At 46.4% G+C, this 26498-nt stretch overlaps 1 protein-coding gene across 1 annotated transcript in view; it reads left to right on the top strand.

Annotated features, from left to right (window-relative positions):
- The first annotated feature begins 1157 nt into the window (after positions 1 to 1157).
- The window catches only part of LOC149433985 (receptor-type tyrosine-protein phosphatase T-like), a 200383-nt gene continuing 175042 nt past the window's right edge, over positions 1158 to 26498 (top strand). Inside the window, exon 1 of the mRNA XM_089664251.1 lies at positions 1158 to 1309. Coding sequence (XP_089520377.1) covers positions 1225 to 1309 — 85 coding nt within the window. The 5' untranslated portion in view covers positions 1158 to 1224. The remainder of the gene's footprint in view (positions 1310 to 26498) is intronic.

Below are 26498 nucleotides of genomic sequence, written 5' to 3'. Positions count from 1 at the left end.
CGATGGAAGGGACATTCTCCTCAATGATCACCGATGGAAGGGACATTCTCCTCAATGATCACCGATGGAAGGGACATTCTCCTCAATGATCACCGATGGAAGGGACATTCTCCTCAATGATCACCGATGGAAGGGACATTCTCCTCAATGATCACCGATGGAAGGGACATTCTCCTCAATGATCACCGATGGAAGGGACAATCACCTCAATGATCACCGATGGAAGGGACATTCTCCTCAATGATCACCGATGGAAGGGACATTCTCCTCAATGATCACCGATGGAAGGGACATTCTCCTCAATGATCACCGATGGAAGGGACATTCTCCTCAATGATCACCGATGGAAGGGACATTCTCCTCAATGATCACCGATGGAAGGGACAATCACCTCAATGATCACCGATGGAATGGACATTCTACTCAATGATCACCGATGGAAGGGACATTCTCCTCAATGATCACCGATGGAAGGGACATTCTCCTCAATGATCACCGATGGAAGGGACATTCTCCTCAATGATCACCGATGGAAGGGACATTCTCCTCAATGATCACCGATGGAAGGGACATTCTCCTCAATGATCACCGATGGAAGGGACATTCTCCTCAATGATCACCGATGGAAGGGACATTCTCCTCAATGATCACCGATGGAAGGGACATTCTTCTCACCTATGTAAAAAGCACTCTTCCTATTGACCACCACACTAATTCACCATGACATAGACATAGTAATTATTAGCCGGGGGTCCCTGAGACCTAAAAGTAATTTCAAGGGTTCCTCCGTCATAAAAAGCTTACTAAAGGCTGGCTTGCACTGTTGTATTTGTACATAAGGTTTTGGTGTATTGGCCTGGCTACATCCTGTCCCTGTTCCTTCATCTGATCTCATCTTATTAGAACCGTAATGCTATCGGATTTGTCAGTTCTCTAGAACGGTTATCATTGATAAAAATAGCCGCAATAAAAAGGAAATAAAGTTGAGAAATGCAGCTCTATTGGCACCACATTGGTCTTAGCAATCTAATAAAATGTAGTTGACTTGGAAACGTAAGCAGATCTGCTCAGTGACCACAAAAGAGGAAGAACCATTATTTTCTATGCACAATAAGCAGAGTGTCATTGAACTGTGTCTTCTGTCAGTGTTTGATGTAGAGAAAGGACACAAAGTGGTTGTGCTGAACACTGCGCACATTTCCTGTAGCTGGGGGTCTGGCTGCCATGCTCAGAAGGTGGACTTATCTGCTGATCACCATCTGTCAGGTCTATGGACTGGAAACCAATGACAGCTCTGCTGGTACAACAGGTACGATGAAATGTAGACTATTTCAGCCTTTGATACATTGAATATTATAAGTAAATAGATACAATGCCTTTCAATTATACACAGGAGCATTTGCATGGGGGAGGGGGGGGTTACCAGGATAGGGGGCATGATCTACTTTATAGCAGTGGAGCTTGAAGTTCAAAGATAGTTTTCCTGTCAGCAGAGGGCGGGCCAAGAAAATGAGCAGCCTTTAACAGGGTATTGTGGGGGGGGGAGGGGGTGCCTGGATCTTGTTGCCACCCGCTTTCCCTCTGTGCCAAGGCTAGTGATGGAGGGACTGTGTTCCACCAATTGCTGTCTACATGGAACAATAGACTGCTGCTGTGCTGAAGGACTCCCCAAGATGGCCAAAGCCCAACAAGTCTGTCCTCTGCGGTAGGCTTTGGGACATCTTGGCCAACAATGTAACACAGCATTCTCCTCAATGATCACCAATGTATAGGGGAATTCTCCTCAATGATTATCAATGTATAGGGGAATTCTCCTCAATGACCACCAATGTAACACAGCATTCTCCTCAATGATCACCAATGTAAAGGGGTATTCTCCTCAATGATCACCAATAGACGGGACATTCTCCTCAATGATCACCAATGGAAGGGACATTCTCCTCAATGATCACCAATGGAAGGGACATTCTCCTCAATGATCACTGATTGAAGGGACATTCTCCTCAATGATCACTGATTGAAGGGACATTCTCCTCAATGATCACTGATTGAAGGGACATTCTTTTCACTGACCACCAATGTAAAAGGTGTTCTACCCAATGACCACCAATGTAACGCAGCATTCTCCTTAATGATCACCATTGTATAGGGGAATTCTCTTCAATGATTATGAATGTAAAGGAGCATTCTCCTCAATGATCACCAATGTACAGGGGAGTTCTTCTCAATGATTACCAATGTAAAGGGACATTCTCCTCAGTGATCACAAATAGAATGGACAGTCTTCCCACTGACAACCAATGTAAAAGGTGTTCCACCCAATGACCACCAATGACGCAGCATTCTCCTCAATGATCATCAATGTATAGATGAAATGTTGACTATTTCAGCCTTTGATACATTGAATATTATAAGTAAATAGATGCAATGCCTTTCAATTATACACAGGAGCAATTGCATGGGGGAGGGGGGGGGGGTTACCAGGATAGGGGGCATGATCTACTTTATAGCAGTGGAGCATGAAGTTCAAAGATAGTTTTCCTGTCAGCAGAGGGCGGGCCAAGAAAATGAGCAGCCTGTAACAGGGTATTGTGGGGGGGAATGGGGTGCCTGGATCTTGTTTAAACAAAATAATATAAATGGTGAAGCGCTCAACTTAAAAAATATATAAGAATAATCTCATACCCAAATCAATGTGCAAACTGAATAATCAAATATACATGAAATAACTAGTGCAATATCCCCATATATGGATTATACGTCCCTGGTGATATAGTGATAAACAACTAATACTTTTTAAACTGTGCAAAGTGATATAAACAAAAATAATTAATATAAATACAAAAATCAATTGTGATGCCACACTGTGCAAAATCATAAAAGTGTTCAAATGACATCACTCCATGCTGCAATGTGCTCTTCGTGAAAAAATCTTGACGTGACTCCCCTCAATGATAGCCAAAATGCCCTCCCTCACCTTCCACCTTCGACCCTTGCGGGTCACAAAGCTTTATATATATATATATATATATAATATATCTCTGTCAGATGTTTCTCCTCCACTGCCTCCACCGACCCAATCAAGATCCTCCTCCAGACACTGGGTTCCACTCAAATATCTCCCCCTCACAATACGGACTCAGACACAGGGCGCATATGTAAGAAAAAACAGACCTCCATAGTGCAATATTGTTTTAATGCACTCAGAGATGTGTATAGAAATGTACTCACATATCCACTAACAGAAACAAGCAGTTCCCCATGTGCTATGGGTATATTCAGGTGTCCAAAGATGGCGTCCGAACCCGGAACCGGAAGTACGTCACCCCTATGACCGGAAATACGTCGACGCGTTGCGCCACGATCACGTGGCTTCTTCAGGATGCCGTATTGGATGGCTGAACTTCCTTTTAACTACTTAGGATAATTCACAAGGGGCGTGTATATTACCTCCATTTTCTTGGAGCCCACTATGCATAGGACGGCCACAATCCGCCGCTACTTCCCCTGATTCCCATTATAACTTCTCCACTGTTCCAAATTAATTTAAAACCAAAAACCTTTATTAAACCCCACAATTCTTATTATATTATAAATAAGTAAATACTACATATCCATATATATATGTGACAAAGAATAAATACAAACTTGATAGAGGAATTAATCGATATATGTATAAAATCACACATATCTCAACTACCAATATTTTATTTTAATTTTAAAACTACCCCATTTCATAAAATTAATTTAATATATTACGATTATTTTATTATAAATATATTGATTTTTTATTTTGAAGAAATATTAATAAAATTAATTACCTTAATAAATATTAGTAAAATCCAATTAAAACATAATCTCATAAAACTCCTGTATAGTACCCATACCACATGTTTACATCAAATAAAGTCATATATTCTTAAAACCACCAATTTTTTAAGTTGAGCGCTTCACCATTTATATTATTTTGTTTACACATATCTTGCGGTATAGAGAGTAGGTGGTAGCAGCTAACTCTTTGGTCACTAGGTTCTGTGGAGCGCAGGAGGATTTCTGTTAATTCATTCCTGGATCTTGTTGCCACCCGCTTTCCCTCTGTGCCAAGGCTAGTGATGGGGGGAGGGACTGTGTTCCACCAATCGCTGTCTACATGGAGCAATAGACTGTTGCTGTGCTGAAGGACTCCCCAAGATGGCCAAAGTCCAACAAGTCTGTCCTCTGCGGTAGACTTTGGGACATCTCGGGGAAAACAGCACCTAATATATTATTATATACATTGTTATTGATGTGGGATTTTGCCACAAGCTTTTGGACGTGTTTGCAGTTTTGGGCCACGGAATGAGGCTTTGCTCAACCAGCTTTGGTGACCCAGTGGGAAAGGCTAAAAAGCGATGTACACATTATTATTGACAAGTGAAAAAATGTTGCGCTGCTCAAAAAAAATCATCTAAATATCATAAAAATATGTAACAAACAAAAAATAATGAAAACAGTTCCAACGTGAATAAAGTCCACACAGAAGAAAAAGGAAAAAAAAAACTCTTCAGAAGATCCAGATGGTGAAAAGCATCTTCCTACCAGTGACTCCCCCCACAATCCCAGTGCTGCAACACCTTTTCACTTGTCAATTTTTGTTTTATGGGAACACACATAATCCATATTTGCAGCAGCTTGTCATATTTTGTGTTTTGTTCCAAGTATATATTTTTTTGTTCTGACTTCACACTTGGCAGCGCACAATTTTTCATATATTGTACATTATTATTGAGGTTGGATTTTGCCACAAGCTTCCTTTTGGAGGTATTTGCAGTTCAGGGCACGGAATGAGCATTTGGTCACCCAGCTTTGGTGACTCAGTAGGAAAGTCTTAAAGGGGATGCTGTATATACATTATTATTGATGTTGGTGACTCAGTGGGAAAGGCTTAAAGGGGATGTATGCATTATTGATGTTGGTGACTCAGTGGGAAAGGCTTAAAGGGGATGTATGCATTGTTATTGATGTTGGTGACTCAGTGGGAAAGGCTTAAAGGGGATGTATGCATTATTATTGATGTTGGTGACTCAGTGGAAAAGGCTTAAAGGGGATGTATGCAATATTGATGTTGGTGACTCAGTGGGAAAGGCTTAAAGGGGATGTATGCATTATTATTGATGTTGGTGACTCAGTGGGAAAGGCTTAAAGGGGATGTATGCATTATTATTGATGTTGGTGACTCAGTGGAAAAGGGTTAAAGGGGATGTATGCATTATTATTGATGTTGGTGACTCAGTGGAAAAGGGTTAAAGGGAATGTATGCATTATTATTGATGTTGGTGACTCAGTGGGAAAGGCTTAAAGGGGATGTATGCAGGCTTAAAGGAGATGTATGCATTATTATTGATGTTGATGACTCAGTGGGAAAGGCTTAAAGGGGATGTATGCATTATTGATGGTGACTCAGTGGGAAAGGCTTAAAGGGGATGTATGCATTATTATTGATGTTGGTGACTCAGTGGGAAAGGCTTAAAGGGGATGTATGCAGGCTTAAAGGAGATGTATGCATTATTATTGATGTTGATGACTCAGTGGGAAAGGCTTAAAGGGGATGTATGCATTATTGATGGTGACTCAGTGGGAAAGGCTTAAAGGGGATGTATGCATTATTGATGGTGACTCAGTGGGAAAGGCTTAAAGGGGATGTATGCATTATTATTGATGTTGGTGACTCAGTGGGAAAGGCTTAAAGGGGATGTATGCATTATTATTGATGTTGGTGACTCAGTGGGAAAGGCTTAAAGGGGATGTATGCACTGTTATTGATGTTGGATTTTTGAAAAGATGGTGCACTTTTCCTCCCACTGGTACCATCAATGTGGTACTATTCCTGCCACTAATATCAACAATGGGGCATAATTCCATCCACTGATATAAAATATAGAGCACTATTACTCCTGGTAGCACTAAAGATGGGGCACCAGTCCTCCCACTGACACCATTGATGGTGCAATACTCCTGCCACTGACACCATTGTTGCAGCACCAGTCCTTCCACTGACACCAATGTTGGGGGAACAGTCCTTCCACTGACACCATTGTTGGAGCACCAGTCCTTCCACTGACACCAATGTTGGGGGAACAGTCCTTCCACTGACACCAATGTTGGGGCACCAGTCCTTCCACTGACACCAATGTTGGGGCACCAGTCCTTCCACTGACACCAATGTTGGGGCACCAGTCCTTCCACTGACACCAATATTGGCGCCAGGTCCTTCCACTCACACCAATGTTGGGGCACCAGTCCTTCCACTGACACCAATGTTGGCGCACCAGTCCTTCCACTGACACCAATGTTGGGGCACCAGTCCTTCCATTGACACCAATATTGGCGCCAGGTCCTTCCACTGACACCAGTATTGGGGAAATTTTTCTTTCATTGATACCAGTTATGGGGAACCATTCGTTCCACTGACACCAATGTTGGGGCGCTATTCCTCTCACTGATACCAATAATAGGGTACTATTCCTTCTACTGACACCAATGCCTGGGCACTATTTCTGCTGTACTTTCCACATCCACTGGTTACAGTCCGGCCCCCCTAAAGTCAGAAGACCAGAAAACTGGCCCTTTTGTTCAGAACGTTTGGAGACCCCTGCATAAGGTGACCTAACACTGCAGATATACAGCTCACAGAACATCAGTGCCTAGGCACAGGAAGTGTACTCCTATATTTTTGGAGAACTTTCAGAAAAAAGTAGCTCTTTGGTAATACAATAATGTGGGAATATCAGCTCTAGGTGTTACTTATAGCAAATCCTAATTTTTTTAGGTCGACTTTTAGTGAAAGATTACAATTTTGCTGCTCATTTGCAGTGCCAGAGCTCATTTTTGTTGCTTCCCTGTAGATTACAAAGTATCATTCTGTATTACTTTTTACATTCCATATCTAAGTCATGTTCTAGGCGTTTCCCTACATAGCTGCAAGTAAAACGTTGCCATTTGCAGTAACTCAGCACCTAGATCAGCAATGGGCAAACTACGGCCCGCGGGGCGTGATACTGTCAGGATGGCTGTCAGGATGTGTGTAGGTGGGGCAGCGTGACGAACGCGAGGGGAGCTAGGCTCCTCTCACAGTCCGCCCTGAAGACCGGAACGGCGCGGGAACACGGCGAGAGGAACGCGCGGAGCAAAGGTAAGTAAATTGACACAGGGGGACTTGGGGACTTAATATGGGGGATGAATTAATATGGGGAATGAATTACTATATGGGGGATGAATTACTATATGGGGGATGAATTACTATGGGGGATGAATTACTATATGGGGGATGAATTACTATATGGGGGATGAATTACTATATGGGGGATGAATTACTATATGGGGGATGAATTACTATGGGGGATGAATTACTATATGGGGGATGAATTACTATATGGGGGATTAATTACTATATGGGGAATGAATTACTATGGGGGATGAATTACTATATGGGGGATGAATTACTATGGGGGATGAATTACTATGGGGGATGAATTACTATGGGGGATGAATTACTATGGGGATGAATTACTATGGGGGATGATTTACTATATGGGGGATGAATTACTATGGGGGATGAATTACTATATGGGGGATGAATTACTATGGGGGATGAATTACTATATGGGGGATGAATTACTATGGGGGATGAATTACTATATGGGGGATGAATTACTATGGGGGATGAATTACTATGGGGGATGAATTACTATATGGGGGGTGAATTACTATGGGGGATGAATTACTAAATGGGGGATGAATTACTATAGGGGGGATGAATTACTATAGGGGGGATGAATTACTATATGGGGGATGAATTACTATATGGGGGATGAATTACTATGGGGGATGAATTACTAAATGGGGGATGAATTACTATAGGGGGGATGAATTACTATATGGGGGATGAATTACTATATGGGGGATGAATTACTATATGGGGGATTAATTACTATGGGGGATGAATTACTATGGGGGATGAATTACTATATGGGGGATGAATTACTATATGGGGGATTAATTACTATGGGGAATGAATTACTATGGGGGATGAATTACTATATGGGGGATGAATTACTATATGGGGGATGAATTACTATGGGGGATGAATTACTAAATGGGGGATGAATTACTATAGGGGGGATGAATTACTATATGGGGGATGAATTACTATATGGGGGATGAATTACTATGGGGAATGAATTACTATGGGGGATGAATTACTATATGGGGGATGAATTACTATATGGGGGATGAATTACTATGGGGGATGAATTACTAAATGGGGGATGAATTACTATAGGAGGGATGAATTACTATATGAGGGATGAATTACTATATGGGGGATGAATTACTATGGGGGATGAATTACTATATGGGGGATGAATTACTATATGGGGGATGAATTACTATATGGGGGATTAATTACTATGGGGGATGAATTACTATGGGGGATGAATTACTATATGGGGGATGAATTACTATATGGGGGATTAATTACTATGGGGAATGAATTACTATGGGGGATGAATTACTATATGGGGGATGAATTACTATATGGGGGATTAATTACTATGGGGAATGAATTACTATGGGGGATGAATTACTATATGGGGGAAGAATTACTATGGGGGATGAATTACTATGGGGGATGAATTACTATGGGGATGAATTACTATGGGGGATGATTTACTATATGGGGGATGAATTACTATGGGGGATGAATTACTATATGGGGGATGAATTACTATGGGGGATGAATTACTATGGGGGATGAATTACTATATGGGGGATGAATTACTATGGGGGATGAATTACTATATGGGGGATGAATTACTATGGGGGATGAATTACTATGGGGGATTAATTACTATATGGGGGATGAATTACTATATGGGGGATGAATTACTATATGGGGGATGAATTACTATGGGGGATGAATTACTATATGGGGGATTAATTACTATATGGGGGATGAATTACTATAGGGGATGAATTACTATATGGGGGATGAATTACTATGGGGGATGAATTACTATATGGGGGATGAATTACTATGGGGGATGAATTACTATATGGGGGATTAATTACTATATGGGGGATGAATTACTATATGGGGGATGAATTACTATAGGGGGGATGAATTACTATATGGGGGATGAATTACTATGGGGGATGAATTACTATAGGGGGGATGAATTACTATATGGGGGATTAATTACTATATGGGGGATGAATTACTATATGGGGGATGAATTACTATGGGGGATGAATTACTATATGGGGGATGAATTACTATGGGGGATGAATTACTATGGGGGATGAATTACTATAGGGGGATGAATTACTATATGGGGGATGAATTACTATGGGGGATGAATTACTATATGGGGGATTAATTACTATATGGGGGATTAATTACTATGGGGGATGAATTACTATGGGGGATGAATTACTATAGTGGAATGAATTACTATATGGGGGATGAATTACTATGGGGGATGAATTACTATATGGGGATTAATTACTATGGGGGATGAATTACTATATGGGGGATGAATTACTATGGGGGATGAATTACTATATGGGGGATGAATTACTATGCTTACTATGGGGGAATATTACTATACTTACTATGGATGACACATACACATCATTCATCTACTCTTGGTCCGGCCCCCGGGTCCAATATATGAACCCATTGCGGCCCTCAAGTCAAAAAGTTTGTCCACCCCTGACCTAGATGCTGCATGAACAGAAACTGAACTAGCTGGCCGCTGGGCTACTTTAAGAAAGGGTCATAGAGAACCTTGGTTTGGACTGTGAGGAGGAAGTTACAGTCACCATGGTGTGAAAGCAGAAGATTCGGAATGACCACTTCTTCACCGTAAGCAATCCAAACTTTCTCAATGCTGTGTCATAGAGACAAAGTAATACAGGATGTGTTTGTTGTGTGTCTGTAACACCCTGCTATTATGTAAGTTGCAGGGTGGTAATAGTAACACAAGATGGCGGTGTCCTGCAATCCAGGGGCACGCACACTTTGTAGAACAGCCCCATGGCCCTTGTATCTGGAACCTCAGGACTCAGCTGGAGAGCGGGCTATCAGAAAACTACATTTCCCAGAGGAGCTGGCGTGTGGCGGAGGCATTTATATACAGAAAGCCGGGAGACTGGACAGGAAGTGAGAGTGGAGAGAGCTGGAGAGCAGAAGCAGAGAGAGATTTGTGCTGACTAGTGATGGGCCAAACACCCCCCTGTTCGGTTTGCGGTCGAACATCCGAACCTACAGAATGTTCGAACACGAATGAGTATCGGAGAAGGCCGCAGAGCTAGAGAGAATAGTGGCAAGGAGGAGTCTCTGACCGCCAGCCTTCCACCCTGTTCTGTGAGGTGACCCAGAACGCAATGACCGGACGGCACACTGCAAGTGAGACCGGACAACCTGTGGGGGCCGCCATCTACAGAGAGTGAGAGACTACCGGGACCTGAGTGATGCCACCGATCAGGTGAGAGAGTGCCATAGACCAGCCAACACCAACATTCTCTCATATCTGATACTTTACCTGCACTCAGTTGCGGACATTGCATGTAGTTCACACGTGTTGTTGCCTAGTTCCCCCGACCGCTACTATTGAACACATTTGCAGCACAGTCCAATCATCTGACCATAGTGCACACCTTCTGCAGGCCAAATCACGCCAGTGCTTCCTTAATGATTGGCCTACCCTCTTAAAGGGACCTCTACCTCCATTTCCATTGGTTACTGCAGCCCAGAGTGGAGTTGCCCTTTTTTCTAAGTACTTCTAACAACTTCTGACACCTTTCTGCCCAAAATTTGTAACCCCTCTCCTGCCCTGGCATTAAAGGGACACCACCCAAGTCACCCATCACCCTGAGGTCATCACAGAGGACAAGGGGGCGCTCTTTACGTCTGGAAGAAAAGAGATTTAGTCTCCAAACACGGAAAGGTTTCTTCACAGTAAGAGCTGTGAGAATGTGGAATAGACTCCCTCCAGAGTTGGTTGTGGCCAGCTCAGTGGATTGCTGTAGGAAAGTCCTGGATTCTTTCTTGGATACACAGAATATAACTGGATATAACATTTATAGGGAAAGTTGATCCAGGGAATATCCGATTGCCTCTCGGGGGATCAGGAAGGAATTTTTCCCTGCAGGAGCAAATTGGATTGTGCTTTGCTGGGTTTTTTTTGCCTTCCTCTGGATCAACTGTGGGTGTAGGATTATAACTTTTTATTTTGGTTGAACTGGATGGACTTTTGTCTTTTTTCAGCCAAACTAACTATGTAAGTCAGGTGCCACCTAAAGGGATAGTACTTGTCTTTCTTTTTTCCTTTCCTTGCATTAATCCTTTGAGGGACTGTCCCCTTCATCTCTTTCTACTTGTGCACCAACTGGGCCCCAATGAGCGCGCAGAAGATTGCTCACTGCACTTAAAGAGACGTTAACTACCCTGCTGAACCCCTTCATGCCTGAGGGTAAAACAAATCTTAACGCCTAAGCACAATTTAGCAATTTTTACAAGTGTTAGTAAAACCGTACATATCATCACTACTTTGTACATCCAGGTGGATTATACCACGTTTGTTTCAGGACAAATTGGTGGTAAATGGTAATGGATATCTCCTGATTTTATTTGTATTACCACGGGGTATATAAATATAAATGTCAGTTAATAGTGTCCACACTCCAGATTTGTGTAAATCCAATTCTCCAGTGTTCCGGGATCCCTGTATGGAGATACTGCCAGTATCATGATACTGGCAGTATCTCCATACAGGGATCCCGGAACGACATCACCCAACACTCCGCCCTGCGAGTTACGTCAATGTGACTTTATTGGGGCTTCTGAGGGGCTCATAATATGTATAAACTTTGAATCATGGTTACGTATATTGGAGCATTGGATTTTCATGGATTTGGAGTGTGGACAATATTATTTGACATTTATATTTACATAGTTACATAGTTAGTGTGGCTGAAAAAAGACAAAAGTCCATCCAGTTCAACCATAGAAAAAAAAAGCAGGAGATTTGTCCCCATTGAGATCTGATGGGTTTTCAAAAGTCTTCCTTTCATTTCTGTGAGCCGTGTATAATCTATTATAGCTCATCTTAGATGAGATGACTTCATTAGTTTTGTCTCTTCCAGTTTTCACCTGGTGATCCTATAAATATTACACTTCCTGTCCCTTCCTGTCTCCACTGTATCTATGGGGGGCAACCGTGGAGGTCACAGTTAATGTCCACCCCTTAATTTCATTGGGTCTCTGTGCTTCTCTATGTAATGATCATGGCTGGTGGGAGGGGCCAGCAGGGTGCTAGTTACATAGTTAGTCTGGCTGAAAAAAGACAAAAGTCCATCCAGTTCAACCACAAAAGAAAGAAAGTTATAATCCTACACCCGCAGTTGATCCAGAGGAAGGCAAAAACAAACCCAGCAAAGCATACGTTGGAAAATGATTGCTGCTATATATAATTACAATGCCACATGTCATTGTGGCTATGGATGATTGGGACTTCTTTTTTTTGCCTGTAACTGCCTATAATACCTCATTTTGGCCATTTGAGGGAGTATGTTGCCACGTGGGTGCAGGAGCGTGCACACATGCACAACGCATGCGCAGTAACAGCAAAGTTGGCCATGTTGTTTGCATAGGACGCTGCCTGTTACATGTGAGCTGCTGCAGCCGCCATTACCTCTGCTGATACCACTGCTGGACCCTGGGTCAACCAGTCAGGAAGGAGGGTTGTGTACATGCTTCCCCCTTTTTTTCAGTGGACTTCATTGGAGTGTGTTGCTTCACATTTAAGCAGGTCTATTGTGTATGCTGTGTATGATGAAATTCTTACACAGTTCTTGTAACGCTAGTGGAGGCAATTTCATCCAGAAAGCAGTGTGGGGGAGGCACAGCAGGAAAGGGTACAAATGCATCACCACCAGGTCCTGTGGAGCCTAATCGAAGTTCCACTGTGTTATTCTCTCCTGAAAGACCAGGGGCAACAGGTCAATTTGAGCCCTTTATCCAGCATCATGGGTTCTACTGGTGCCTCCGCTTTGGTGTATGTGACTAAGGAGGATCTTGCATCAGTCTTAGCAAGGTTAGAAGATGTGATGGTTGCATCAGTGGCTCAGGGGGGGTAAGAAGTGGGAACGGTTCCCATCTTTTGATTCACCAGTCCTTGAAAAAGAGTGGTTGGAACCTGAGGAACCTGAGGATGAAGATGCAGTAGAGGATCTTGAAGAGGGTCAGGCAATTGATTCTCTGTCAGAGGAGTCACAGCCTGATAAGAAGCAGGGGGTTTCTGCTTCTCAATCACAGAGGTTATTGGTTAAGACCCCCACTGATATGGTCCGTCAGGTTTCAAGTTACCCCCAGTAGAAGCATCTGAGGTCTCTTATTCCTCTTTGGGCTCATTAAAGCTACCTCACAGTATTCAGGCATTTCTGGTGCATCCTCCTTTAGAGCAAGTTATGTATGCTGACTGGACGCATCCAGTTTGTGTTCCACCTAAAAGATTCTCCCTTCAGGATCCTATGGAGTGGAAGTTTGTTAGAAAGTGGGGCATGCCGGAGGTAGACGCAGCTGTGTCTTCCCTGAGTAAGCATTTAGCTTGCCCTGTGGATAATGCTGAGGTGTTTAAGGATCTGTCAAAAAAGAAATTATTATGGCTCCTCAAGGCTTCTTTTTCCCTGGCAGGGGCTGCCCCACAACCAGTGGTTGCTGCTAGAGATGAGCGAATCGAAGTATCCGAAGTGGAATTCGAGTCGAATATCGGAAAAATTTCGATTCGTGCCGAATCCGAAAAACAGCCTAATTCGGACGCGCGAATCGAAATTTTTCCGAAAATGGCGGCTGACATGTGCGGCGACGGAGCGGGGATGTCGGGGAAGGCGCGCAGACAAGGCGCGCTGCCCCATAATGCATTCCTCAACGACATGTGATCGCATCAGCCAATCAGCAGCCAGCCAGCCAGCACTGTGTAATGGTCGAGGTATATATAGCGGCCATTTTGGAAATCTTCATTTGCCTGCAGTCATTGAACAGAGGCAGACCGCTCTGTACTAGGGACAGGGACAGAGTTAGGGCCACAGAAACGAGAATTGGGGACAGAGAGAAGTTACTTAGGGACAGAGAACCATTACTCAGGGACACAGACTTGTTAATGAGGGCCACAGAATCGTTATTTAGGGACAAAGAAACGCTAGTTAGGGCCACAGAATTCATACTCAGGGACAGACAGAATTGTTACTCAGTGCCAGAGAATTGTTACTTAGGGCCACAGAAACGTTATTAGGGCCACAGAATTTTTACTCAGGGACAGACAGAATTGTTACTGAGTGCCAGAGAATTGTTACTCAGGGACAGACAGAATTGTTACTGAGTGCCAGAGAATTCTTACTCAGGGCCACAGAATTCATTCTCAGGGACAGACAGAATTGTTACTCAGGGACAGACAGAATTGTTACTGAGTGCCAGAGAATTGTTACTCAGGGACAGACAGAATTGTTACTGAGTGCCAGAGAATTGTTACTCAGGGACAGACAGAATTGTTACTGAGTGCCAGAGAATTGTTACTCAGGGACAGACAGAATTGTTACTGAGTGCCAGAGAATTGTTACTCTCACAGACACAAAATTGTTACTTGCACAGACACAGAATTGTTACTTGCACAGACACACAATTGTTACTCAGGGCCACAGAATTCATACTCAGGGACAGACAGAATTGTTACTGAGTGCCAGAGAATTCTTACTCAGGGCCACAGAATTCATACTCAGGGACAGACAGAATTGTTACTCAGGGACAGACAGAATTGTTACTGAGTGCCAGAGAATTGTTACTCAGGGACAGACAGAATTGTTACTGAGTGCCAGAGAATTGTTACTCTCACAGACACAAAATTGTTACTTGCACAGACACAGAATTGTTACTTGCACAGACACACAATTGTTACTCAGGGCCACAGAATTCATACTCAGGGACAGACAGAATTGTTACTGAGTGCCAGAGAATTGTTACTCAGGGACAGACAGAATTGTTACTGAGTGCCAGAGAATTCTTACTCAGGGCCACAGAATTCATTCTCAGGGACAGACAGAATTGTTACTCAGGGACAGACAGAATTGTTACTGAGTGCCAGAGAATTGTTACTCAGGGACAGACAGAATTGTTACTGAGTGCCAGAGAATTGTTACTCAGGGACAGACAGAATTGTTACTGAGTGCCAGAGAATTGTTACTCAGGGACAGACAGAATTGTTACTGAGTGCCAGAGAATTGTTACTCTCACAGACACAAAATTGTTACTTGCACAGACACAGAATTGTTACTTGCACAGACACACAATTGTTACTCAGGGCCACAGAATTCATACTCAGGGACAGACAGAATTGTTACTGAGTGCCAGAGAATTCTTACTCAGGGCCACAGAATTCATACTCAGGGACAGACAGAATTGTTACTCAGGGACAGACAGAATTGTTACTGAGTGCCAGAGAATTGTTACTCAGGGACAGACAGAATTGTTACTGAGTGCCAGAGAATTCTTACTCAGGGACAGACAGAATTGTTACTGAGTGCCAGAGAATTGTTACTCTCACAGACACAAAATTGTTACTTGCACAGACACAGAATTGTTACTCGCACAGAGACAGAATTGTTACTCGCACAGAGACAGAATTGTTACTCAGGGCCACAGAATTCATACTCAGGGACAGACAGAATTGTTACTGAGTGCCAGAGAATTGTTACTCAGGGACAGACAGAATTGTTACTGAGTGCCAGAGAATTGTTACTCTCACAGACACAAAATTGTTACTTGCACAGACACAGAATTGTTACTTGCACAGACACACAATTGTTACTCAGGGCCACAGAATTCATACTCAGGGACAGACAGAATTGTTACTGAGTGCCAGAGAATTCTTACTCAGGGCCACAGAATTCATACTCAGGGACAGACAGAATTGTTACTCAGGGACAGACAGAATTGTTACTGAGTGCCAGAGAATTGTTACTCAGGGACAGACAGAATTGTTACTGAGTGCCAGAGAATTGTTACTCTCACAGACACAAAATTGTTACTTGCACAGACACAGAATTGTTACTTGCACAGACACACAATTGTTACTCAGGGCCACAGAATTCATACTCAGGGACAGACAGAATTGTTACTGAGTGCCAGAGAATTGTTACTCAGGGACAGACAGAATTGTTACTGAGTGCCAGAGAATTGTTACTCTCACAGACACAAAATTGTTACTTGCACAGACACAGAATTGTTACTCGCACAGAGACAGAATTGTTACTCAGGGCCACAGAATTCATACTCAGGGACAGACAGAATTGTTACTGAGTGCCAGAGAATTGTTACTCAGGGAAGACAGAATTGTTACTGAGTGCCAGAGAATTGTTACTCAGGGACAGACAGAATTGTTACTGAGTGCCAGAGAATTGTTACTCTCACAGACACAAAATTGTTACTTGCACAGACACAGAATTGTTACTCGCACAGAGACAGAATTGTTACTCAGGGCCACAGAATTCATACTCAGGGACAGACAGAATTGTTACTGAGTGCCAGAGAATTGTTACTCAGGGACAGACAGAATTGTTACTGAGTGCCAGAGAATTGTTACTCTCACAGACACAAAATTGTTACTTGCACAGACACAGAATTGTTACTTGCACAGACACACAATTGTTACTGAGTGCCAGAGAATTGTTACTCAGGGACAGACAGAATTGTTACTGAGTGCCAGAGAATTGTTACTCAGGGACAGACAGAATTGTTACTGAGTGCCAGAGAATTGTTACTCAGGGACAGACAGAATTGTTACTGAGTGCCAGAGAATTGTTACTCGCACAGACACAAAATTGTTACTTGCACAGACACAAAATTGTTACTTGCACAGACACAGAATTGTTACTCGCGCAGACACAGAATTGTTACTCAGGGCCACAGAATTCATACTCAGGGACAGACAGAATTGTTACTGAGTGCCAGAGAATTGTTACTCAGGGACAGACAGAATTGTTACTGAGTGCCAGAGAATTGTTACTCAGGGACAGACAGAATTGTTACTGAGTGCCAGAGAATTGTTACTCAGGGACAGACAGAATTGTTACTGAGTGCCAGAGAATTGTTACTCGCACAGACACAAAATTGTTACTTGCACAGACACAGAATTGTTACTCGCACAGACACAGAATTGTTACTCGCACAGACACAGAATTGTTACTCAGGGCCACAGAATTCATACTCAGGGACAGACAGAATTGTTACTGAGTGCCAGAGAATTGTTACTCAGGGACACCTAATCGTTGAATTAAATAGTATGTCAGACAACATGCAGAGGAGTGGCAGAGGAGGCAATGTTTTAGGAGCGAGCAGACGTGGCAGCAGAGGAAGGGGTCGAGGCAGCAGTATTCGCAGCCAGAGGCCAGTGCTCCCGGTGTCATCCAGCGGTCGTGTCTCCACCGACAACCCTGCCGTCATTGATTGGTTGGCTCGGTCGTCTTCCTCTTCCCAGGTCACCTCTGACACCTACAGCCAACGGTCGGTGGGTACGTCAGACACAACCGTTAGTTGGCATGGCCCGGGACCAAGCCCACTGAAATCACGTGTCCTCTACCTGCCCCTGTCCTTTGCTGTTCCCTCACCAAGCGAAGTATCGCATGCTGTGGGCTCAGCCCCACTGTACAGTGAGGAAGAGCTAACAGAGGGCGGTCAGGAACGGGGGGAGACATCGGCCTTTTCAGCAGCCAAGCGAACAAGTACTGGCGAGGAGAGTGGCTCGGTAGCCGGTCTAGAGACAGGTCTGTCTCCTGACCCAGACGCAGCCGAGGGGGCTAGTAGTGAGGCGGAGACCCTACTTGATGATGAGGAGGTTGATCGCACTTGGCACTTGACTCACATAGCTGCTGCCAGGCCCCTAATCTGCCATAGGCCCCTATATACCGCCTCCTCATGCTGCTGCCAAGTCCAGAGTCTGTCATGGTCCCTGTACGGCCTCCCATTGCTGCTGTCTCCATCGCCACACTCTGCTGCCATGTGCCACTTTCAGGTCTCTTCACACTGCTGGTGTGTTAAATTTTTTGACATAGGGTGCAGGCAGATTACGGGCCTCACATAGCTGCTGCCAGGCCCCTAATCTGCCATAGGCCCCTATATACCGCCTCCTCATGCTGCTGCCAAGTCCAGAGTCTGTCATGGTCCCTGTACGGCCTCCCATTGCTGCTGTCTCCATCGCCACACTCTGCTGCCATGTGCCACTTTCAGGTCTCTTCACACTGCTGGTGTGTTAAATTTTTTGACATAGGGTGCAGGCAGATTACGGGCCTCACATAGCTGCTGCCAGGCCCCTAATCTGCCATGGGCCCCTATATACCGCCTCCTCATGCTGCTGCCAAGTCCAGAGTCTGTCATGGTCCCTGTACGGCCTCCCATTGCTGCTGTCTCCATCGCCACACTCTGCTGCCATGTGCCACTTTCAGGTCTCTTCACACTGCTGGTGTGTTAAATTTTTTGACATAGGGTGCAGGCAGATTACGGGCCTCACATAGCTGCTGCCAGGCCCCTAATCTGCCATGGGCCCCTATATACCGCCTCCTCATGCTGCTGCCAAGTCCAGAGTCTGTCATGGTCCCTGTACGGCCTCCCATTGCTGCTGTCTCCATCGCCACACTCTGCTGCCATGTGCCACTTTCAGGTCTCTTCACACTGCTGGTGTGTTAAATTTTTTGACATAGGGTGCAGGCAGATTACGGGCCTCACATAGCTGCTGCCAGGCCCCTAATCTGCCATGGGCCCCTATATACCGCCTCCTCATGCTGCTGCCAAGTCCAGAGTCTGTCATGGTCCCTGTACGGCCTCCCATTGCTGCTGTCTCCATCGCCACACTCTGCTGCCATGTGCCACTTTCAGGTCTCTTCACACTGCTGGTGTGTTAAATTTTTTGACATAGGGTGCTGCAAGATAACGGGCCTCACATAGCTGCTGCCAGGCCCCTAATCAGCCATGGGCCCCTATACCGCCTCCTCCTGCTGCTGCCAGGTCCAGAGTCTCTCATGCCATGTGCCACTTTCAGGTCTCTTCACACTGCTGGTGTGTTAAATTTTTTGACATAGGGTGCAGGCAGATTACGGGCCTCACATAGCTGCTGCCAGGCCCCTAATCTGCCATGGGCCCCTATATACCACCTCCTCCTGCTGCTGCCAGGTCCAGAGTCTCTCATGGGTCCCTGTACGGCCTCCCATTGCTGCTGTCTCCATCGCCACACTCTGCTGCCATGTGCCACTTTCAGGTCTCTTCACACTGCTGGTGTGTTAAATTTTTTGACATAGGGTGCTGCAAGATAACGGGCCTCACATAGCTGCTGCCAGGCCCCTAATCAGCCATGGGCCCCTATACCGCCTCCTCCTGCTGCTGCCAGGTCCAGAGTCTCTCATGGGTCCCTGTACGGCCTCCCATTGCTGCTGTCTCCATCGCCACACTCTGCTGCCATGTGCCACTTTCAGGTCTCTTCACACTGCTGGTGTGTTAAATTTTTTGACATAGGGTGCAGGCAGATTACGGGCCTCACATAGCTGCTGCCAGGCCCCTAATCTGCCATAGGCCCCTATATACCGCCTCCTCATGCTGCTGCCAAGTCCAGAGTCTGTCATGGTCCCTGTACGGCCTCCCATTGCTGCTGTCTCCATCGCCACACTCTGCTGCCATGTGCCACTTTCAGGTCTCTTCACACTGCTGGTGTGTTAAATTTTTTGACATAGGGTGCAGGCAGATTACGGGCCTCACATAGCTGCTGCCAGGCCCCTAATCTGCCATAGGCCCCTATATACCGCCTCCTCATGCTGCTGCCAAGTCCAGAGTCTGTCATGGTCCCTGTACGGCCTCCCATTGCTGCTGTCTCCATCGCCACACTCTGCTGCCATGTGCCACTTTCAGGTCTCTTCACACTGCTGGTGTGTTAAATTTTTTGACATAGGGTGCAGGCAGATTACGGGCCTCACATAGCTGCTGCCAGGCCCCTAATCTGCCATGGGCCCCTATATACCACCTCCTCCTGCTGCTGCCAGGTCCAGAGTCTCTCATGGGTCCCTGTACGGCCTCCCATTGCTGCTGTCTCCATCGCCACACTCTGCTGCCATGTGCCACTTTCAGGTCTCTTCACACTGCTGGTGTGTTAAATTTTTTGACATAGGGTGCTGCAAGATAACGGGCCTCACATAGCTGCTGCCAGGCCCCTAATCAGCCATGGGCCCCTATACCGCCTCCTCCTGCTGCTGCCAGGTCCAGAGTCTCTCATGCCATGTGCCACTTTCAGGTCTCTTCACACTGCTGGTGTGTTAAATTTTTTGACATAGGGTGCAGGCAGATTACGGGCCTCACATAGCTGCTGCCAGGCCCCTAATCTGCCATGGGCCCCTATATACCGCCTCCTCATGCTGCTGCCAAGTCCATAGTCTGTCATGGTCCCTGTACGGCCTCCCATTGCTGCTGTCTCCATCGCCACACTCTGCTGCCATGTGCCACTTTCAGGTCTCTTCACACTGCTGGTGTGTTAAATTTTTTGACATAGGGTGCAGGCAGATTACGGGCCTCACATAGCTGCTGCCAGGCCCCTAATCTGCCATGGGCCCCTATATACCGCCTCCTCATGCTGCTGCCAAGTTCAGAGTCTGTCATGGGTCCCTGTACGGCCTCCCATTGCTGCTGTCTCCATCGCCACACTCTGCCATGTGCCACTTTCAGGTCTCCTCACACTGCTGGTGTGTTGAATTTTTTGACATAGGGTGCTGGCAGATTACGGGCCTCCTATAGCTGCTGCCAGGCCCCTAATCTGCCATAAGCCCCTATATACCGCCTCCTCATGCTGCTGCCAAGTCCAGAGTCTGTCATGGGTCCCTGTACGGCCTCCCATTGCTGCTGTCTCCATCGCCACACTCTGCCATGTGCCACTTTCAGGTCTCCTCACACACTGCTGGTGTGTTGAATTTTTTGACATAGGGTGCTGGCAGATTACGGGCCTCCTATAGCTGCTGCCAGGCCCCTAATCTGCCGTAGGCCCCTATATACCGCCTCCTCATGCTGCTGCCAGGTCCAGAGTCTCTCATGGGTCCCTGTACGGCCTCCCATTGCTGCTGTCTCCATCGCCACACTCTGCCATGTGCCACTTTCAGGTCTCCTCACACTGCTGGTGTGTTCCATTTTTTGTCATAGGGTGCTGGCAGATTATGGGCCTCCCATAACTGCTGCCAGGCCCCTAATCTGCCATGGGCCCCTATACCGACTCCTCATGCTGTGACGTTGCAACAAGGTGGAATTCAACCCTACATATGTTAGACCGCCTTTACGAACAGCAAAAGGCCATCACAGATTTCCTGATGTTAAAAGCAGATAAAGGTACTCCCTGTGTAACTTAGATGTCAGCCATTGGCAGCTCATGCGTGACACCTGCGCTTGCTCAGGCCCTTTGAGGAGGCCACGCTATTCGTGAGTCGGCAGGACTATGGGATGAACGACGTCATTCCTCTGTTGCACGTCCTGGAACAAATGCTGTTAACAATGGCTGGTCAGGGTGCGGTAGACGTGGCGCACAGATCTCAACGCCACATGGCCCCTGTGGGGGCAGGACTGGAAGAAGAGGAGGAGGTAGAGGAGGACATTGGTGCTCAGGAATTATTGAGTGAAATGGGTGGTTTTTCCACTCAGCGGACAGGAGTGGAGGAGCAGGAGCATCTGGTAGAGGAGGAGGAAGAGGAGACAGAGGACCTAGACGCACCGTGGCAGTATGCTGTGGAGATGGAGGCAGGGAGTCCCTCGCATTCCTTGGCACAAATGGCCCATAGCATGCTCGGTTGCTTGCGTAGCGACAGCCGAATAATAACCATCAGACAGAGGGATGACTTTTGGCTGTCCACCTTGTTGGACCCTCGCTACCGTTCAAAAATGGTGGCCTTTTTCACACCTGCTGAGAGGGAGGCCAAAATAACGTACTATAAAAAACACCTATGTAGTCAGCTGGTCTCTGCCTGTCTGCGCCAACGTCCATCCTCAGACACTGTGGGCCCTGTGCGCTCGTGTTCCGCTGCCATGGCAGCAGGGGAGGGGTGGGGTGGTAGGAGCAGTGGCAGCTCCACCAGCAGCGGCTGCCTCAGTCTGCAGTCGATGATGAGTAGCTTTCTTCACCAGCGCAGTGAGGAAACTACTAACCAGCCGCAGCAGCAGCAGCAGCATCAGGTGGACCTGGAGCAGGACCTCAAACAACAGGCTTAGGCCTACTTGGACAGCACCCTGCCAACCGAGGTAGACAATCCCCTTGACTACTGGGCAACGAAACTTGACCTTTGGCCCCAACTAGCTGAATTTGCCCTTGAAAGGCTGTCATGCCCGGCCAGTAGCGTGGCATCGGAGCGCGTGTTTAGTGCGGCAGGAGGTATTGCAACTCCGCGGAGGACACGACTGTCCACCCAAAGTGTGGAGAGACTCACGTTTGTGAAAATGAATCAGGCGTGGATTAGTCTGGATTTCAAACCACCAGTTCCTGACACAACTGACTAAATCCGCCATGAATCATGCCCCAAACATGTGCCACTTTCAGGTCTCCTCACACTGCTGGTGTGTTCCATTTTTTGTCATAGGGTGCTGGCAGATTACGGGCCTCCCATAGCTGCTGCCAGGCCCCTAATCTGCCATGGGCCCCTATACCGCCTCCTCATGCTGCTGCCAAGTCCAGAGTCTCTCATGGGTCCCTGTACGGCCTCCCATTGCTGCTGCCTCCATCGCCACACTCTGCCATGTGCCACTTTCAGGTCTCCTCACACTGCTGGTGTGTTCCATTTTTTGTCATAGGGTGCTGGCAGATTACGGGCCTCCCATAGCTGCTGCCAGGCCCGTAATCTGCCATGGGCCCCCGTACCGACTCCTCATGCTGCTGCCAGGCCCGTAATCTGTCATGGGCCACTGTTGTCGCTTGTTGGCATATTCCGCTCGTTCAGATGCTCCTTCTCCTGCTACTCCTCTTCACGGATTCCGTCAGCAGTCTTTCTTGGAATCCGTTTCCAAGAGACAACAGTTTGCGAGCACGCACCCGACGGTGCAGAAGCTGAACGTCCTCCTGTCCAAGTTGCTGCTGCCAGGCTCGTAATCTGTCATGCGCCCCTGTACCGCCTCCTCATGCTGCTGCCAGGTCCAGAGTGTGTCATGGGCCCCCGTACCGACTCCTCATGCTGCTGCCAGGCCCGTAATCTGTCATGGGCCCCTGTACCGCCTCCCCATGCTGCTGCCAGGTCCAGAGTGTGTCATGGGTCCCTGTACGGCCTCCCATTGCTGCTGCCAGGCCCGTAATCTGCCATGGGCCCCTGTACCGACTCCTCATGCTGCTGCCAGGCCCGTAATCTGTCATGGGCCCCTGTACCGCCTCCTCATGCTGCTGCCAGGTCCAGAGTGTGTCATGGGTCCCTGTACGGCCTCCCATTGCTGCTGTCTCTATCGCCACACTCTGCCATGTGCCACTTTCAGGTCTCCTCACACTGCTGGTGGTTTCCATTTTTGTCATAGGGTGCTGTATGGCCTCCCATTGCTGCTGCCTCCACCGCCACACTGTGGCTCCACACTCTGGTTTTGGCCCCGTGACTGCCCAAATGAGTGAAGTGTGCGGTGATTCTAAGATCGACGGCACTCATCTGCATGTCATACTGACTGACAGTATTATTTCTCTTCCCCAGCAGACTCCAAGGGCATTTAAATTAAAGGTACAGTGTTCTGCACTAATATTAAGTCTCTCTGAAGCCTAGAAACACCCTTTTTTAAGTTAAATTCACAGCGAATTTATTCGACTCGAATCGAATATTGTCCACGAATTCGCCGAATCAGTCGAATCGAATTTTTCATTTCTTCGCTCATCTCTAGTTGCTGCTATCGGTATCTGTCAGTCTGAATGACCATGTTAAACGGGTGGTTAAAAGACCATCTATCTTGGAGGAGAATACGGTTGTGGATTTGGCAGATTAACCACAGGCCTTGTGTTTTGCAGTTGATGCCCTTAAGGATTGGATTCAGCAGATCTCTCGCATGGCCCTTCTGTCAGTACACATGCACAGGATCTTGTGGTTAAAGAGTTGGGCGGCAGAACTACCGTGCAAAAGATTGTTGCCGGGGTTTTCTCTTTCATGTAGAATGTTTGTTTGGGGAGGACCTAGACAAGTATATGCAGAAGATGTCAAGGGAAAAAGTAAATTTTTACCCTTTAAGAGAAAGTCCAAACGCCCGACCTTTAAGGGGCCAGGCACTTCGGTGGGTGGTGCCTATTCCGGTAGGCAAGCATTTCGCCATACACAGGGCTCTGCATCTAAGGGAAAATTTCAGGGCCAGAAGAAAGCCTGGATGCAGAAGCCTGCTAGGTCAGAATCTATGTCCGCTTCATTATGAAGGGGCACCCCCACTTCTGTGGGTGGGGGGGAGACTTGTTTTTTTGTGGAAATCTGGGAAGAACTGATCCAGGACAAATTGGTCACTGTTGCAGTTCCTCAGAGGTAAATGCTGGAATTTCAGGGTATTCCTCCATCCCATTTCTTAAGGTCCAATGTATCCACGAATCCATTGAGAAGGAATTCTTTGTTTCAGGTATTCAACTGGTTGTTGTCGCAGGGCGTGATTGTGGAGGTTCCAGTGGACAAAAGGTTCCAGGGATTTTATTTAGACCTATTCACAGTTCCAAAGCCGAATGGGATGTAAGGCCTATTCTAGACTTAAAGGGGCTGAACCGGTTCCTAAAGATGTGTTCTTTTCGGACGGAGTCAGTCTGGTCAGTAATCGTATCTTTACAAGAGGAAGACTTTCTAGCATCCATAGACATCAAGGACGTATACCTGCATGTGCCAATATTTCCAGCTCATCAAACATTTCTGCGGGTTGTGATAGAAACTTGCCATTTTCAGTTCGTGGCATTACCGTTAGGGCTAGCCATGACTACTCTAGTGTTTACAAAGATTCTAGCTCCAGTTCTGGGGCTGCTCATTACTCAGGAAATATCAATTTTGGGCTATCTGGATGATCTAGTGCTCAGGGGTCAGTCTGGTCCAAGCCTGAGAAAAAACGTGGCCCTTGTGATTCAGACTCTGGAACGCTTGGGCTGGGTGCTCAACTTCGAGAAGTCGGCCCTGGAGCCAGTACAGACTCTGGAGTTGTTGGGGTTGGTCCTAGACACTGTCCAGGCAAAGGTGTTTCTGCGGACGCACCCTGAGAGATCCGATTCAAAGTTTGAGGAGCAGGAAGTGTCCTTCCATTTGTCTTTGTATGAGGTTAATGGGGAAGATAGTATCCTCATTTAAGGCAGTAATCTATACACAGTTCCACTCAAGGCCTTTGCAGAGGAATATTCAATTGGTATGGAACAAAAAAGATTTTAATGCTGGATTACCACATGACTTTGGCCCCCCTGTGTGCTGCAAAGCTTAAATTGGTGGTTGGAAGCGCGGAATTTGGAAAAGGGAAAATCTTTCCCACCAGTGATTTAGAAACTGGAAACAACCGATGCCAGCCTCTCGGGTTGGGGGGCTGCTCTAGAAGGGACCACAGTCCAGGGGACATGATTGCTGCAGGAAAAGATCCTTCCCATCAATTTCCTGGAGCTTTGGGAGGTGCAGCTTGCCCTGAGATATTGGACAGCCAGGCTTCATGGTTGGCTAGTCAGGGTCCAGTCCAACAATGCTATGTTAGTAGCATACATCAACCACCAAGGCGGTACCAAGAACTGGAGGGCTCAGAAGGAGGTAGATCTCAATCTGGTTTGGGCAGAAGGGCATGTTCCAGTTCTGTCAGCAGTATTAATTCCAGGGATTGAGAATTGGCAGGCGGACTACCTCAGTCATGGGCGGTTGTTTCTGGGGGAATGAGCTCTGCATCCCAAGGTGTTCTTGTCAATCTACCAGCGTGGGGAGAATGTAGATCTATTGGCGTCCAGGTTCAACAGCAAGGTGGACAGGTTTGTGTCCAGGATACGGGACCCTCTTGCGATAGGAGTAGATGCCTTGGTGATACTGTGGGATCAGTTTTCCCCAATATATGATTTTCCCCCCGATCCAGCTACTCCCGCGGCTATTACACAGGATCCAAGATGAGGTGATTCCGGTGATATTAGTAGCACCAGCCTGGCCCGGAGGTGTTGGTACATGAACTTTGTCAGGCTAGCAGTGGGCGATCCATAGCCTCTGCCAGAATCGGTCAGACTTGCTGTCTCAGGGACCTATATTGCACCCAACTTTACGGCCGCTGAATTTGACGGCATGGCTGTTGAGACCCATATCTTGTAAGATAGGGGAGGTCAGACTCGGTTATCCACATAATGTTGAACACTAGGAGGCTGGTTTCTAGGAACATTTATTATAAAACTTGGAAGGCATATATTTCTTGGTGTGAGGGTCGAAATTGGCACCCCTGGAAATATTTGACTGGG

The sequence above is a fragment of the Staurois parvus genome, unplaced genomic scaffold (genome assembly GCF_062004578.1).
Source record: "Staurois parvus isolate SC_StPar_1 unplaced genomic scaffold, SC_StPar_1.0 ptg001869l, whole genome shotgun sequence".
NCBI classification, from domain to species: Eukaryota; Metazoa; Chordata; class Amphibia; order Anura; family Ranidae; genus Staurois; species Staurois parvus.
Note: the sequence above shows the minus strand (reverse complement) of the source record. Positions and strands in the feature narration are given on the sequence as shown.